This window comes from Echinops telfairi, unplaced genomic scaffold (genome assembly GCF_000313985.2).
Source record: "Echinops telfairi isolate 266 unplaced genomic scaffold, ASM31398v2 ScPeMD7_5167;HRSCAF=5991, whole genome shotgun sequence".
NCBI lineage: Eukaryota > Metazoa > Chordata > Mammalia > Afrosoricida > Tenrecidae > Echinops > Echinops telfairi.
In genome coordinates, this window is record NW_022109066.1 from 3,207,852 (window position 1) to 3,223,357 (window position 15,506).

General features: G+C 49.6%; 1 protein-coding gene across 1 annotated transcript in view; it reads right to left on the minus strand.

Annotated features, from left to right (window-relative positions):
* The window catches only part of SORL1 (sortilin related receptor 1), a 212,167-nt gene that overhangs the window by 105,699 nt on the left and 90,962 nt on the right, over positions 1-15,506 (minus strand). The window contains exons 13-15 of the mRNA XM_030886981.2: positions 13,899-13,921; positions 3,984-4,162; positions 2,295-2,481 (exon numbers count right to left, since the gene is read on the minus strand). Coding sequence (XP_030742841.1) covers positions 2,295-2,481; positions 3,984-4,162; positions 13,899-13,921 — 389 coding nt within the window. The remainder of the gene's footprint in view (positions 1-2,294; positions 2,482-3,983; positions 4,163-13,898; positions 13,922-15,506) is intronic.

The following is a 15,506-nucleotide window of genomic DNA, read 5'->3' on the forward strand; positions in this document are numbered from 1 at the left end:
TATATGATACCATGTCTGCATACTACCTGGAAATTCAACCTTGGAAGTCTGCATTTTGGAACATACTGGTTTGTCCGCAAGGCCTTCTACGATCTGGGGCCGTGTTGCCACCAAAGCTCATAGCTCAGCAGGCAGTGGCCTGGAGTAGAGGGCAGGAGGCCCGAGTCTAGTCTCAGGGCCACCTGTCACTGCACCCAGGCCTCTCTAAGTCATACTGAGAACTCTAACCAAGGTAACAGGGCCATATGCATGTGAGGTCCGGGCCAAGCCCTGGATCCTATCATTCAAAGGGACTTTCTTCACAGATACGCTCCACCCCCCAGGAAGGCTGCATTTGCTCTGCTGCACTCAGTCCAACGATTACTTTTTAAATGTTAACTATATGCAAAGCATTAACAGACATAGGGCAAAGTAGCTTGGATATATTAGATCACAATCTCATTAAATAAATTTTTAGAGACTTGTTCAAAGGAAATGTTTTACTCCTGAATCAAATGGGTCCCACTCATTCAATCAGTTAATTTTTGCTGAATGTCTGCTTTAAGTCTTTGGGGGACAGTAAGTGGGGCATTAGCTTCTTTGCCTCCACTAAGCAAAGTATCTTTCTAAACAATTCTTCAGATGTAGGGAATGACCTAGTGGACTGAGAAAGTCAGCTGACCAGATTCTCTCCCCACCCCACCCCACAGAGCAGTATGTGGCAAAATGTATCACACTGCAGAGTAAAGGTTGGGGGAGGGGGAGGGGAAGGGTCACAATATGAAATTCATCGCTTCCTGGGGGTTGCAGTCAAGTGTTTCCAGTGACGTTTCTTGGCAATGCAGAGAACTATAAAGACGTATTTGTATACCTCTTTGCAAATCAAACAAAGTGCCCCCTGGAAGTCAGAGAATGTACGCTAGTGCATGTGGTAAATGCAGCCGCAAACCAAAAGGCTGGTGGTTTGAGTCCATCCAAAAATACCTCCGAAGCAATGCCTGGCAATCTACTTCCAAAAACCCAACCACTGGAAACCCCTTGGGGCACAGTTCTACGCTGACAAGCATGCCGCTACCCAGAGTCTAAATCAACCCCAAAGCTGTGCGCCAGTGTGACCCCAAAGGGCGGTCAGAAACAGCAGTTACCCTTCAGAATCTGAACTAAGGGATTCGAATGCACACGCCCTTCGTTTGCCTTTTCTCCCCTCTTTCCTTCTTTGGACCATTCCCCTTCTCATTGCCACAGTCCAGTCCCACCAAACATTTCCCAAAACCAAGCACTGGCGTGCGGCTGGCTCCTCTAGCAGCTGCCGCACACAGAGCAGCCGTAGCAGGATGGCCTGACGCCCACCCAGCCGTCTGTGTCTCACACTCTCACCAGGCCTGCAGCCAGCGCTGTGGAGGGGAGGACAGGTGGTCCCCTGCTCCACAACCCACAAGGCTCACCACACATAACAGAGACAGGCCCCAGTGAGCTTCCAGGAGTCAGACGGGCTAGGGAGGGACAGACACGTGGGAGTCAGACCACAGAGGAGGTACTAAAGGGTCATCACTGGGAACCTCAAACAGCTCTGTGGGTTTTGCCGTTAAGGCACCAAAGCTGTTACCGTGGGACACACTGCTGCCTGAGGAAACCAGAGCCAGGTGGGGTCTCTAGGCTTGCTACTCAAAGGGCTAGTTTGCAGAAAAGCAGCCTTCACAACACCTGGGAGTCTCTCACGTGCCCTTGTGGCACAGTGGTTAAGGATTGGGCAGTTCAAAAGTGGGCAGTTCAAAATCACCAGCCACTCCATGGGAACAGATGGGGCAGTCTGCTTCCGTAAAGATTTAGACTTGGAAACCCCACAGGGCAGTTCTACCTTGCCCTAGACCAGTGGTTCTCAACCTGCTAATGCCATGGCCCTTTAATACAGTTCTTCATGTTGTGATGACCGCCCCAACCATAAAATTATTTTTGTTGCTACTTCATAACTGTAATTTTGCTACTGATATGAATCGGGTAACCTCTGTAAAAGGGTCGTTCGACCCCCAAAGGGGTCACGGCCCACAAGTTGAGAACTGCTGCCCTAGACTGTGAGTCAGAATCAAGGAGCTGGTGGTGGGTTTTAAGGGCGCACACTGCATCAACTGCTGCAGCTTCCCCAGATTACAGCCCTCACAGCTCACGGCATGGATTTGAGAACTAAGTGGAGGACCCAATGTAAAAAGTGTCTCACTCAGTTCCTGGTTCATAAAGGACGCTTTCCCTCCCCTGGGGAAGGGCCCGGGCCCCAGTCAGTGCAGACCCAACCCAGCCAGAGCATCAGGAGGACGAACCATTCGTAGTCCTCCCGGGAGCAGGAGCAGTTGGACACCACCACAGGCCTGTCGAAGTCTTCGCCATTAAAGCACGTGGCGTGGGGGATCCTCCGCTTGAAAACGGTCCTGTGTCCTAGCAAGCACTCGTGGCCCCGCTCGTCAGAGGGGGACCACAGCTTGTAGTCATTCTCTGTGCAGGGGACCCCTGAGGAAATAGAGACATGGTGGGAAGGATTAGATGCCGGCTTCCTTTTGGGTTTCCTGTCCTGCCCATTCCCTCAGCCCAGTGCCCACTCCCTGTCTCTCTTGCTGCTGCCCAGTGAGGGCATGGACCTAATCTGGTTAGAGGGCGCCCTGGAGCCACGCCAAACCCTGGGAGCAGCCCGCAGCACAGGGGCGGCCAGAGGACCTCATGCAAATGCCTAGCAGCAAGGTTCATCTGAGAGACCGAAAAGTAAGCCAACTTCCGGCAGAGACGAGACGTCTGAGACATCTTAGGAATCAGTAGTTTCCTTTAAAAACAGGCACCCAGAGCAGTTCTGTCTTAGGGAGTTGGGGAGAGGTCGACTGCTTGCCAGACGGCAGCACTCCGGAATGCTGTTCCCTGCCTGCCCCCTCCTCCCCCAACCCTTGGGCAGTGCGGGCACCTCGGGTGGCAAGGTGTCAGGGGGCCATTAGGAAGTTCCCCCTCTCAGTGCTGAAAGCACAGGGTTTTCACCGACGGAGGCTGAGAGACAGTCCGGCCCTCTGGCACGACCGCTCTTATCAAACCACATTCATTCAAAGCTCCGCAGCTGCCACAGGAATTCCCAAACTCCCCTGTGCCCGCTTGCTGTCCACCTTACATCTCTCTCCAGTCAGGTTCAAACCTTCCCAGAGCCGATGACCAGCAGCTGTGAATGCAACTCCGCTCCAAATACCTACCAAACTCTTTCTGACCACTGGAGTACCAGGATGTCTAGCGGGTGGACTAGACACATCCACAGGAAAGGACCGCACAGTCCAGCTGATGGGGGACGGGACCCACACCCACACTCATCACCCGTGGCAGGGCAGCGCTCCGGAGTATGCATGTGGCAGGCAGAGAGAAGACAGTGTCTTCTAGCTGCGATTACCAGCATCTGCATTGGACCCTGGGGACAATGTCGCTAAGTGGAGACTGACTGGGTGGGATAGGGGAAGGTACAGGGGGCCTTCGAGGCAGCGAAGGTCATGTGAGCCCAGGCCAAGAAGCTAGCAAAGGCAGGGGACCATGGGGGTAGGGGGCCGAGTACTTTCACTTCTCCCTGCTTACTTACATGTCTGGTTCTGAACTAGCAGACAGTGACGGGGACCCAGACAGCTCTCAGAGGGCCTGCATCACGAGGGGCCCCCGCCTTCGCCTTGCACAGAACTGATGCCCACTGAGCTGGGCAGCTTGGAACTGCTGGTGGGGAGGCATGTTGTACATGCCTTCGTGCACTCACAGATTCAGCTGACAGGTATTTCCACATAGCTGTACCGAGGATTGCAGCAGGGAGTGGAGATGCAAAGACTAACAGAGTCCTAGGAAGAGGACTCACCCAAGTGCGCCGCCACTGGCCAGGCAGGATGCCACCTCCAGTGACTCCGACTGGGATAAGTGCACAGTAGGGAGGCGGATTCTCTGCACACAGTAGGAAGTTTATAAACGTCCACGTGCACTAAGCCAAGGAGGCCGGAGCTTACCCAAGGCATCGGTAGCATTGACCTGGAGGATGAGCCAGCTGTGGACATTCTCTTTGTTGGAGCCAAAGATGGTGAAGACGGTGCTCTTCTCCCCAGGCTCGGTCAGGAGGCCATACACAAACACCGGCCTCTCGGAGAAGAGGAACGTTGTCCAGGTCTCCCCTTCATTGGTGCTGTACCTGCCCAGAGGCAAATCAGAGGAGCCGTGAGTTACAGTTCCCAGGTAACACAGGTCCTGGGGCAAATGGCTGAGCCTGGGCCAGCTCGTGCAGCTTCCTGGAGCCTCGCTGGAGCCCTGGTGGCACAGTGGTTACACGTGCTCAGGGACCACAGTGTCCGCTCCAGAGGACACAGAGCCAGCAATGGCGCTCCAATCCAACTGGCACATTTGGAGAAATATAAACATAAAAACAAAAAAAAGAATGACGATGTTAGTGTGTTCTGCTTTCTTTTCCGTTTCATTTTGTTACTGGGTTTTGTTTTTGTTGTTTTGCTTTTTGGTTTTGTATGTTTCTCTGGATATGAAATCTAGGATAGGTAAAGCCACAGAGACATTAACTGGATGAATGGTTTCTTGGGGATAAGGCAGGGAACGTTGGCGGGGAAATGGGAAGCTGATAGTGCTGAGCACAAGAAAGAAGAAAACGTTCTAAAATTGATTGTGGTGGTGACTGCACAACTCTTTTCAATGTCTGAACTAATGAACTGTGTGATAGGCAAACGGTGTGTCAATAAAACTGGGTCTTGAATAATGCGAAAGAGAGAGCGGTAGGGGAGGGAAGAATGATGCGAAAGAGAGCGGTAGGGGAGGGAAGTGCTTTTCTAATATTGGAATGTCACCTAATAAATGTTGGGAGCAGGGAGAATGAAACTATCCCTCTGTGGCCCACGACGTAATAATGAAATCATAGAGGCCCGCCCATCAGATGCTAAGACACTGGATCCAAGATTGCTGGGGACCAACATTCTCACATGGTCTACAGCGCAGGTTCCCAATGTATTTGGCTTGCAGTCCCTTTTTCAGAAAACACACAAATTTACTAAGTTCCACCCGCCTGGAATTTTAAAACATTTGTACTATAGCCCACCATCCTGGGAAAAGTGTAGGCATCTGCTCTCGAAGCCTCCTGGAGCCTCTTTGGAGCCCTGGTGGCACAGTGGTTACATGTTGGGCTGCTGACCACAAGATCGGCAGTTCAAGACCACCAGCCGCTCCACAGGAGAAAGACAAGGCTCTCTGCTCCCGTCGCATACAGTCTCGGGAACTCACAGGGGCAGTTCTACCCTATCCCATGGGGTCACTGTGAGTTGGCATTGACTCCATGGAGTGAATTTGGATTTTTTGGGGGTCATTCTAGCACCCCCAGGGGGGCGGTATTACTCACTTTAAGAGGCACTGGTCTAAACCTATGGACCTACAAACAAACTATTCACCACAAAGGGGCTGATGCAATGGTGCCGAGCCAAGATCCTTAGCCAAACTTAGCATCCCACCAACAGGGGGACATGCTGACATCATGGGCCTCCTAGGTAAGCACTGATAATAATACAGGGTCTGTGTAATCTTCAATACAAGGGGCTAAAACCAGAATGTGGAACAATCTACACGACAAGTGGCCTGGGTTCATAAAACATTTAAGGCCATGAAACTTAAACAAAGGCTTAGCACAGCCTATGAGATGTGAAAATAATTAACAATCTACAATCTATCAAGGGAGGGAAAAGGAGGAGCTGATCCCAGGGGCTCAATGGAAAGTAAATGTCTAGAAAAGAATGATGGAATATGTGTATGAATATGTCAGATACAATTGATGTATGGTTTGTAACAAGAGTTAAAAAAGCCAAACAAAGAAAGAAAGACTAAAGAGTAAAGGGGCTGTAGGATAAGCCCTGGGCTGCTAACCACAGGTCAGCAGTTCAAACCCACCCGCCACTCTGCAGAAAAAATGCGGCTGTTTGCTCCTGGAGGCCCTGTATAGGGCCTTGATGAGCCGGATCAGCTCAGTGCAGGCGGAGAGGCGTGGCGGCCGACTGCAGTGTGGGCCCTTTGACTGGAACCCAAGTGGGGTGGGAGGGGAGCTGTTACAAATAGCATGAGACAATTGAGAAAACGTAAATACACTTTATAAACAATAGTAATGCCTTCATATTCATTTTCTTAGGTGCGATCATAGCACTGTGGTTAAGTCTGGAAAGGCTCTTATGCATGGGTACAGGGCATGACATCTGTCATTTTTAAACCATGCAGGAAAACATAAATAGGTAGATAGCTAACGATAAAATTGGCAAAATGTTAACTAGTGACTTGAGGGAAGGTTATATTGCTATTCTTTATACAATTCTCCCAACTTAAAAATGAAAACTAGTAAGTGGTAAAAAATAAATAAACAAAACCCCAACATTTCTTTCTATGTCCCAATAAAATTATCTGCAAGGCAGACGGGATCTGAATGCAAAAAGGAAAGTGCCCAATACCCTGCTAAAAACAAGCTGTGGTTTATATTGAAGGAGAAAGAGAAGGGAGTTGGGGGAGGATGAGACTTGACGTGCTTCCTCTTCCCGTCAGCTAGTGAGCTGCTTGGCATGAGAAGCTAATCAAGTAGAATGTTCTTTAGACACTGGGGGGCTAACCACAAGGTTAACAGTTCAAACCCACGAGCCACTCCAAAGAGAAAGAAGAAGTTGTCTGCTCCCATAAAGATGTGCAGTCTCTGAAACTCTAAACTGAGTGAGGCTCTATGAATCCGACTGACTCAGTGGCAGTGGGTTTGGTTTAGGATCTCAGAGCTTTGAGTTTCTGTCAAATCCAAATTATCAAACTACAGTCCTTTCACCCTCGCATGCTTCTGAGTTTTAGTTTGACTAATGATTCACATAAATCCTTCACGATGCCATAAACTCCAAATATCTTCTCCCATATTAACATTATTTAAATCACCAACCTGCAAGAGGCTAAGGGTTAAATCAAGAAGTGAGGTTACAAACCAACAAAGGAACGTCTCACCTGGCGAGCAAGGTTTGGGGACCCTAGTGGCTAAGTTGGGTTACACAGTTTGAAACCACCCACTGCTCCGAGAGACAAAGATGAGGCTTTCTCCGCCCTTCAAGATTCCGTCTCGGAAACGACTCTGCCCTCGAAGGACTGCTATGAGTTGAAACTGACTGGGTTTGGGTTTAGAGTTATGAAACGGAGATGGAGTAAGTTAACTCACTTGTTTTCCTCCTGGTGCAGTGTGATGGGATGGAGGCTGCGTTCCACTTGGGAGCAGAAGAGCAAAACAACCCAGCAGTGTTGGCATATCAATCAGGCACGAGGAGAACTCGCCATCTGCTCTGTGTCCATCTGTGCTCACACTGCCTAGTTAATGCCATTTAACCCTAGACAACCTCAGGAAATGAGCCACCCCATTTCTGACGAGGTGACGGTAATGGATGAATTCAACCAATAGCCATGGCCAAGTCCAGCTGTGAGTCTGACAACAGATGGCTCATATGGAAAATGATGCTTGATCAGAATCTGGGGAAAGAGTAGTCACAAGTCACAATACTAAATGTACTGAACTATATTCTGACTCTTCAAAGATAACGTATATTGGTGAAGTAGAAGTTGTAAAAGTTGTAAAAAGAAAAGGAAGGTCATTTTCATATTCCTACTTGTCATGAGATGAGAGATAGAGCCTTAGAGTTTAGGAAAGGTGAATTCACAATGCTCGTATAAAAATCAAAATATAATCAGAGAGCCAAAATAAATATTAAGAAGAATGGAACTCCTCCGTGCTACGAGTCCATTCCAGCTGGCAGCGGCACGAGAGGACAGAGAACTGCTGCCCGGGGTTTGGGAGCCTGCAGCTCTTGAAGCAGCACACTGCCTTCTCTGCGGAGCAGCTAGTGGATTTGAACTGCAGGCAGCTTTCAGTTAGCAGGCGCACCCTTACACTATACCAAGCGGTCTCCAATTTAACCATATAAACACGTTAACAGAGTTAGGAACGGTAAACACCCAAACCAAGACACCACTGATCTTTGATGAGCTCAGATCTGTAGAGTGAGAAGACAGTCATATCAAAAACCCCAAGGTCAAGAAGGAAGAGCAACAATAAGGCCTTAGAATAGTGTCCAAGCAACTAAATCCAAAAAGAGTCCAGGATTATGCTTAAAGTTCCCAAAATAATCGGTAGACTGGTAGGTTGGTGAGATGGCAGGTTGATTAGCAATTAAGTTCTATTGATGATAAAAGTAACTGATGCCCCCCAAAAAGAAAAACTAGCAGAACGACTACACTTCCAATTCGCACTTATCTTTATCAATGCAAAAGTGATTCCAACTGGACACGGCAGGTGATGGAAACGAGTACAGAGCAAAGTACATTCTAAGGACCCGAACGATGGAAACAAGGAATGGGGTTGAATCCTCGTACCTCAGCGGGTTACATGTTGGTCTGTTAACCACAAGGTGAGCGGTTCAAACCCACCAGACACACAGTGGGAGGAAAATGAGGCTTTCTACTCTGGTAAAGTTTTACAGCCTCAGAACCCCAAAGAGGCAGTTCTACTCTAACCTATGAGTCAGAATTGGCTCAAAGACAGCGAGTTAACAGAGAACAATCCGGAGGACCCAGAAGCAGTCCTCAAATTTCTGAAAGGCTTTCATGGTAAAGACGACTATTTGCTTTGTGTGTGTCCAGAAGTAGACCTTAGCCCATTGAACAGAAGCTCGAGGGACGAGAATTGGTTCTCTTACCCCTGACAACCGCATTCATGAATGCACACACAAGAGCAACACTCTCCCAGAAGGCACCGGAAGCTCCTCTCACCTGGTAAATTCCCCCATCGCCAGAAATGTGCCAGCAAAAACAAGGTGATTATGCACCCTCAATGGCACAGGGGAAGTTCTCTGAAAAGACAGGAGAAGGCTGAACTAGATGATGGGACATGTCCAGACTCCTATTGGACATCCCCAGCCACGGACATGTGAGTTCTCAAGATGTGCCATCTGGTGTCCGGTCCTTTCTGCACACTCCTTCTTTTCTGAGGAAAAGGCTCATCTTCCCCCACTGCGCCCAGCCCAGCCGAAGAGCAAGCCTCACAGACGCCGGTCTCCAACCCCACGCCCACAGGCACAGTGTCATGCCTCACCTAGACGAGTTGTTCTCCTACAGAGCTCCCAGCGGCATGCCTGCTCCTCGGATCTCCCCCCACCTCACTACAATGCAAACACACTCACAGCATTCCCCTACTGAAAACACTCAATGGGCCCTGAATGCTAATGCCTGAAATGCAAAGCGTAATTTCTGTAGCACGGCATGTGGGTACGGTCTTCCAGGACCTGGCCCACGTTCGTGCCTCTCACCTTGCAAGTTGCCTTCCACTAGCACGGAAGGGCTGCACATTCCACTGTCTTCCACGCTGCTATCTGCGACCACACTCCTTGCAGCCCTGGAATGGAATTCCAGCCGTGCTTTTCTTCCCTAAAATCACAGCTCAAGTTTCATCTCCTCTTCAGAAGCTCTCTCACCTACCTCCAAGACAGAGCCATCTGGCCCTCGTTTTGTGCTCCAATCTGTGGTGGATTGAGTGGAGCTATGACACTGGCATTTCACATTGCAGCAGGTCACTCGGGCGGGCGTCAGCAGCGCATCCAGATTGCCTGAGACAGACGAATAAGACAGGCCCAGGCCTGGACTTGTACATCTACTTCTGAAAGCTAGTCCATGAAGCCCCTAGGGATCACAGCAGGGCACTGCCTGTCCAGTACCCTGCTAGAAGCTGAGCACCGCAAGCAGGCGGGGACCCAAACCACACGGCAGCTACCACAATGGACTGGATCGGGAACCTGGCTTCGAACCAGGCGAAGTTTCATTCTGCGTGCACGGGTTACCATGTTTCAGAGCCAACTCAACAGCCACTGATAAAAATGACAGTGCCCTCAGTCTTTCTAGATGTTCAGAAGTGTGCACATACGAGAGAATGTCAAATAGCACCCTTTAAGTATCTTTTTCTCCTGCTGCTAATTCATAGAAATGGTTACATACAGCTCTTTCAAACTACCTGTTCCTGTGAGTCTTTTCAAGCGGACTGCCATTCACGAGCATCAAGAGCCCTCTTTCCCACTTCTCCTCCTGCTGTTGGCACGCAGCCCTTTCCCTGCCACAGAGGAGGGACTTCATCAGTGCTTCCTGAATAGCATTAAACAACACTGCATTTTGTTGACAACATGTCTCACTTTCTACCCCTCAGATAGTGACGGAGAACACATGCCCCCCTGACCCCCACGGGGCAGAAGAAGCCACGGAGGGAGGAGGGCTGAGGCAGGGGGGGAGGCTCTGTCTGCAAGCCCACCAGTACTGTCTGCTCCTGACAGGAAGTGCAGCCATCAAATGAAGGTCTCACCACCGCCCCTCCATTCCAGAACCGTGGGGCTGCTCCCAGAACTCGGGGCCAGAAAACACAGCTGCTGCGCCGGGTGTGGGTGATGCAGGGGCTGTTCAGGAATCCCAGAGGGAACCCCAGGGAAATCCGAACTCCTGTTGAAGGAAAGATGTTTTGGAGGAAGTCCAAAGTCTTTTTGCAAATTACCAATAAAATCATTATGTTGAGAGGCAAACTGCCAAGAAGAACCTGAAATCAATCTCGTTCTTTGCAGGCAAGCCAGCGAGCGAACTTGTGAGGGGTCTGCTGGGTGACGGTCAGAGTGCAAAAGGACAGCAGCCTGAAGAATCGGATGATCCACCAGCCAAAGGCACCGCTCCTAGGCAACCGGGAGCAGGTAACGAGGAGCCTGGGGGAGGGAATGGCTGAATCCAGGCCAGGCTCACCTTCATTCCTTCCAGATACGGACACACAACGAAACAGTGGTCTCAATGTCAATGAACGATGGCAAAGGAAACCAGGCCAGTGAACAGTCAAGGCAGAAGTGGCAACAAAGGAGAGAGTCAGCTCAGTTATCAGACCTCAGAAGGGATAGGAAAACACGACTGAAGTTAAAGAACACCCACCCCAAAACGGACACGCTGTACTCTCCTGTTCTCCGAGACCACTAGTAAGAGTTCCACGTGGTGTTTCTCCATCAATTAGCTAAGCCCCAGGTCAGCACGCCCTTACCAGCCTCTCCCTCCAGTGGGCTCAGAGCTTCTGCGGACCACCAGGCCAGGGCAACTCCTGATCGGTGCCCCCCTGGCCTTTGTGTCTGTGTACCCAGCCCAGCCTCTGATTCACAGTAACTGTTTGACAAACAGCAAGTAACAAACCTGGAATGACTTCTAACAGGTCATGCCTCAGTGCCAGCTTGTGCCGTAGTGACAGAGAACTGCAGTCTCCTCTCACACGGAAACGGAGGAGAGTGATTAGTCTCGGGTGGCTCGTGAGCACCTCCCGGGAGCCCGCCCACCCTCACAGCTGTGTTCCAAGATGTTCTATAAACCAGTTTAAAAAGCCTACTACAAAAGAAAGCCATCTCAGATGAGAAGTGGTCTCTTTATTGATTATTCAAATATTTACTAAGTGCCTACAAGCCTTGTAGGTAGAAATACTGCCCTACAAAGACCTTCTAAATGAGTTGAGAATGTAGTTAATTAAAACAGTCAGCTCACATGGCCGTCAGCAAATACTTTGACCAAGACACTCTAGGGATTCAAAAGACAGGGAGGTCACTGGCTGGGAAGCCGGACTTAGAAGGGACACAAAGCCTCAGGCTAGTGACAGAAAGGCCATTTCATTGCAAAACGGGATCCCTGGGGACGGCAGGAAATCACAATTATGGTTTGAGGATTGGGACAAACTAGTGACTGCCGTATCACTTCCTGCTGCTCTTCCTGATGAAGTGGACAGGGACGAGGGCCGGTCGTCGGCGGGGCAGGAGGAGAAGCATACACCCTCTCTCTGTGTGAGCAGCATGCCGACTAAAAGCTGAGAGCTCGCCCAGATTTAGGCCAGGCTCAGACTGCTCTCTGGGACACATGCGCCTGTCAACTGAAGCTCTGCGCTGAGATACATATTTGCAAACGCTTTATTTGGCCCTTACAAACAGGCACCTCCAAATGACCTGTACAAAGCGAGGTGCGCTATAGCTTCCGTGAGCCCCTACATCCTTTTCAATGATGGGGAGGCTCCTCGAGTCCCCAGCAGCATGTTTACATTCCTCAGGCTGGTTTGCTGCAACCAGAACAGCAATGACACTGCATTTCCTGCACACACGGGAGCCAACAGATGGTGTAAGAGAGCTAGAATCCTGCTGACTACATTTAAGACACCAACCTCGAATGTGAACGTACCCTGCAGCAGAATTCAACAAGAAGAACTGAGAGGCACTTCTAAAACCTGAATACAGTACAAAGAATGAAATGCATTTCCAGGAAGTCAGGCACGTCCCTATTGGTATTCACAGATAGAAATGTCCCACAGAGAGAATCCCTGGCAGCACAGTGGTTAAAACCTCGATCGCTAACTGGGCGGTCAGTGGTTCAAACACAGCAGCTGCTCTGCACGAGAATCTGTGGCTGTCCGCTTCCCTGAAAATTGCAGCCCTGCAAATCCTAAGGAGCAGTTAGTTCTGCTTGTCCCTTAGGGGTGAGAAGAGCCAGAATTGACGGGAAGGCCAGGGGGTGGCTTAGCCTGGAGTTTACCACAATGACAGGATTGCTTACATGTCTGTCTTACAACTGGGGCCTGGGATCTTTCTTTGTTCCTTCTTCCTACCTCTTGATTGGGAATTGGGTGAATCCACAGGCATTTTGTTTCCTGGCATTTATTGCAATCCCCACCAGGCACCACCCATCATCCTAATTGCCTCTCGTGTTCCCCCTTTCTGTTCCTCCTAATTTGCTACCCCTTACTGCCTTCCGAATGTGTCCTCGGCAAACACTGCCTTCTTGATGTCAGACACTTCGTTATTTGGAGGTGTTGCTACCTTCCTGATGTTCACGGTCCTCTTGCAAACTTGTCTCATGTTGGCCTAGGAGCCCTCGTGGTGCAGTGGTTATGTATGGGGCTGCTAACTGCAAGGGCTGCAGTTCTAAGCCGGGACTCAGTTCCAAGGTAGAAAGACAAGGCTTTCCACTCTCACAAAGAGTCACAAGCTCACAAACCATAGGGGCAATTCTACCCAACCCGATAGGGTCAGAATTGATGTGGTGGCATAGTTGTTTGTGTTGTTTTGTATTGTTGGGCTAACTCTTGGGTCATGGAGGTAAATGTATGTCCAGACCTGAAGGGTGACTAATGGCATCTTCTGTGCTATTCCACCGATCTCTATCCAACCAGTCAGCCTGGGCATTGTTAGGATGCCAAGCTTTGTTCCACATTTTCCTCCCACGCCATGCAGGCCCTTCTAATGAGATCCCTTTCAGAGCAGATGCCAGGGGTAGCCAGGGACCATCCAATTCTTCTGGTCCATCAGACTCTGGACTAATGATTTCCATGAGTCTTTGCTTTTCCTCCTTCTTCTTTGCAGCCTGCAGGCTTTTAAGACCCCAGCCACCACTTACCAAAGTAGGATGCAGAACACTGTCTCTGTGCCAATTGACCCTGATGTCCCCACAACTAGGGCCCTAAGCCTCCAGGCCCAGTGGCCCACTCCTAAGGAGGAGTGGAAGGGTGGAAGATGATGCCCTATTTCTTTTTAGGTATCTAGTACCTGGCATGCACAGTTGGTGTTAGTTGCTGTAGAGTGTGTGGGACCCCGAGTGGAAACGCATGCCTGTGCATCCCTATGATGGGCTGCCATCCGAATATGGACACAGAGTGTTGCACAAAAGCAGGGCCCAGCTGCGTTAGCTGGAAAGAAGAAGCTGCCAGCATCACAGCCGGTAAGACACAGAGCACAGCTCTGGGCTTCTCTGAGGTCAGGCTTCGGGCACGTGTCAAATTAAGCTCCAGGGAGCAGAACAGCTGCTAAGAATGCCTTTTTCAAACCACCCACCTTTCTTGCTTCCGGTCCAGTTTCTAAACAGAACAAAGAAACAGCAGGCCCTGCTCCTGACATCAAACAAGATGATTGCAGAAGTCCTCTCCAACTCCCTCAGCCATCCAGCAGGTGGGCTCAGTGGAAAAACAGGGAGCCGTGAGGACCAGTCTGTCCTCAAGCCGGTTCCAACTCACAAGGAACCTACTTGTACCAGTGCCGCACACTGCTCCATGGAGGTTTCCACCGCTGACGGTCAGAACTAGATTGCCAGGCCTTTCTTCCAAGGTACTTTGAAGTGGACTTGAACCTTGAACCACTCAGTTAACATCCAAGTGCTTTACCACTTGTGCTACCCAGGTACTCTGGCCTAGCATTAAACATTCAGTAAACTCAGGCAAACGTGCTTAACAAAGTAGAGGTTATAAACTCTAGACCGCTTTGCTATCCAGAATGATTGCCAAGAGGATTGAAGCTCATTTGCAGACCTGCATGCGAGTCCTACTTCTGTCGCTCCAGGTGGAAGGCCTTGGCAAATTACTTCAACTTACTGGGCCTTGTTTTTCTCATCTGTTAAGGAAGCAGGTAGCTCCGAATGTCCCTTCCAGCTCTAACTCTCTTTGAACACTCCCCAAACCAAACGCATCCCAGCAAAAGCCGGTGAAAAGCAAGGGCAGTCGTTCTGTTGGCTCAAAGAGCAAGCTTCTGTGTCGTATGACACACACAACAGAAAAAGAGTGAGTTTTTAATCAGTATTACCATAGATAGTCGTGTATATGCCGAGGTTTTTCAGCACATTTTTAATGCAGTTTTTGTGGTAAAATTAGGTGCCTCGGCTGATATTCAGGTTGGCTTAATACACTTTTTTCAAATCAATCAGATCAAGTACTCCATTTCATGCTCACAATGACCCTTTAATAAAAGAAGGGCAGGTCACTATGTCTATTGCAGAAATATGGGCATTTTAAGTAATTTCCTAAGATCACCAATTATGCTAATAATGTTGGGAACAGGAATTGAAACCTAGCATTATAGGAAGAATATCTACTTACACCACAAACTTCCATTTCTGGGTAACTAATTTGGTGCTGGGAGACAGGCAAGGCCTTCTACTCCCATAAAGAGTTACCGTCTCAGAAACCTACAGGGTGGCTTGGACTCCCAATTGACTCAATGGCCGTGAAAGAACGTGGTGCTAAAATACACAGGTTACCAGCACCTATTACTGAAGGTTTTGATCAAAGATTCCATGGAAGACTTCTGACCCAAAGGGCCAAACAACCAATTCTCATGGGTGCACAGGTTCAACCTATGAAGGCGGGTTGAACCCCCAACACCACTGTCCTGAGATAACCCTTAAACTGCAAGCCAAAGACATTCCCCCGAAGTCATGTTCACCCCAACCACAGTTTAGCTTCACTAGGAAGAAACAGGTGCTTTGAGCGCCATGCTCTTTAAGAACGAAGTGCCTGCAGCAGTGAGACAGACAGACAGACAGACAGACAGACAGACAGACCCCCCAGGGGTGGTGAGGGTGTGCTAGGCAAGGAAGGCAGAGAAGAGCTACACGGTGTGAACAATGTAACCACTGTCACTGAACGGAGCATGCAGAGTGCTGGAGCGGTG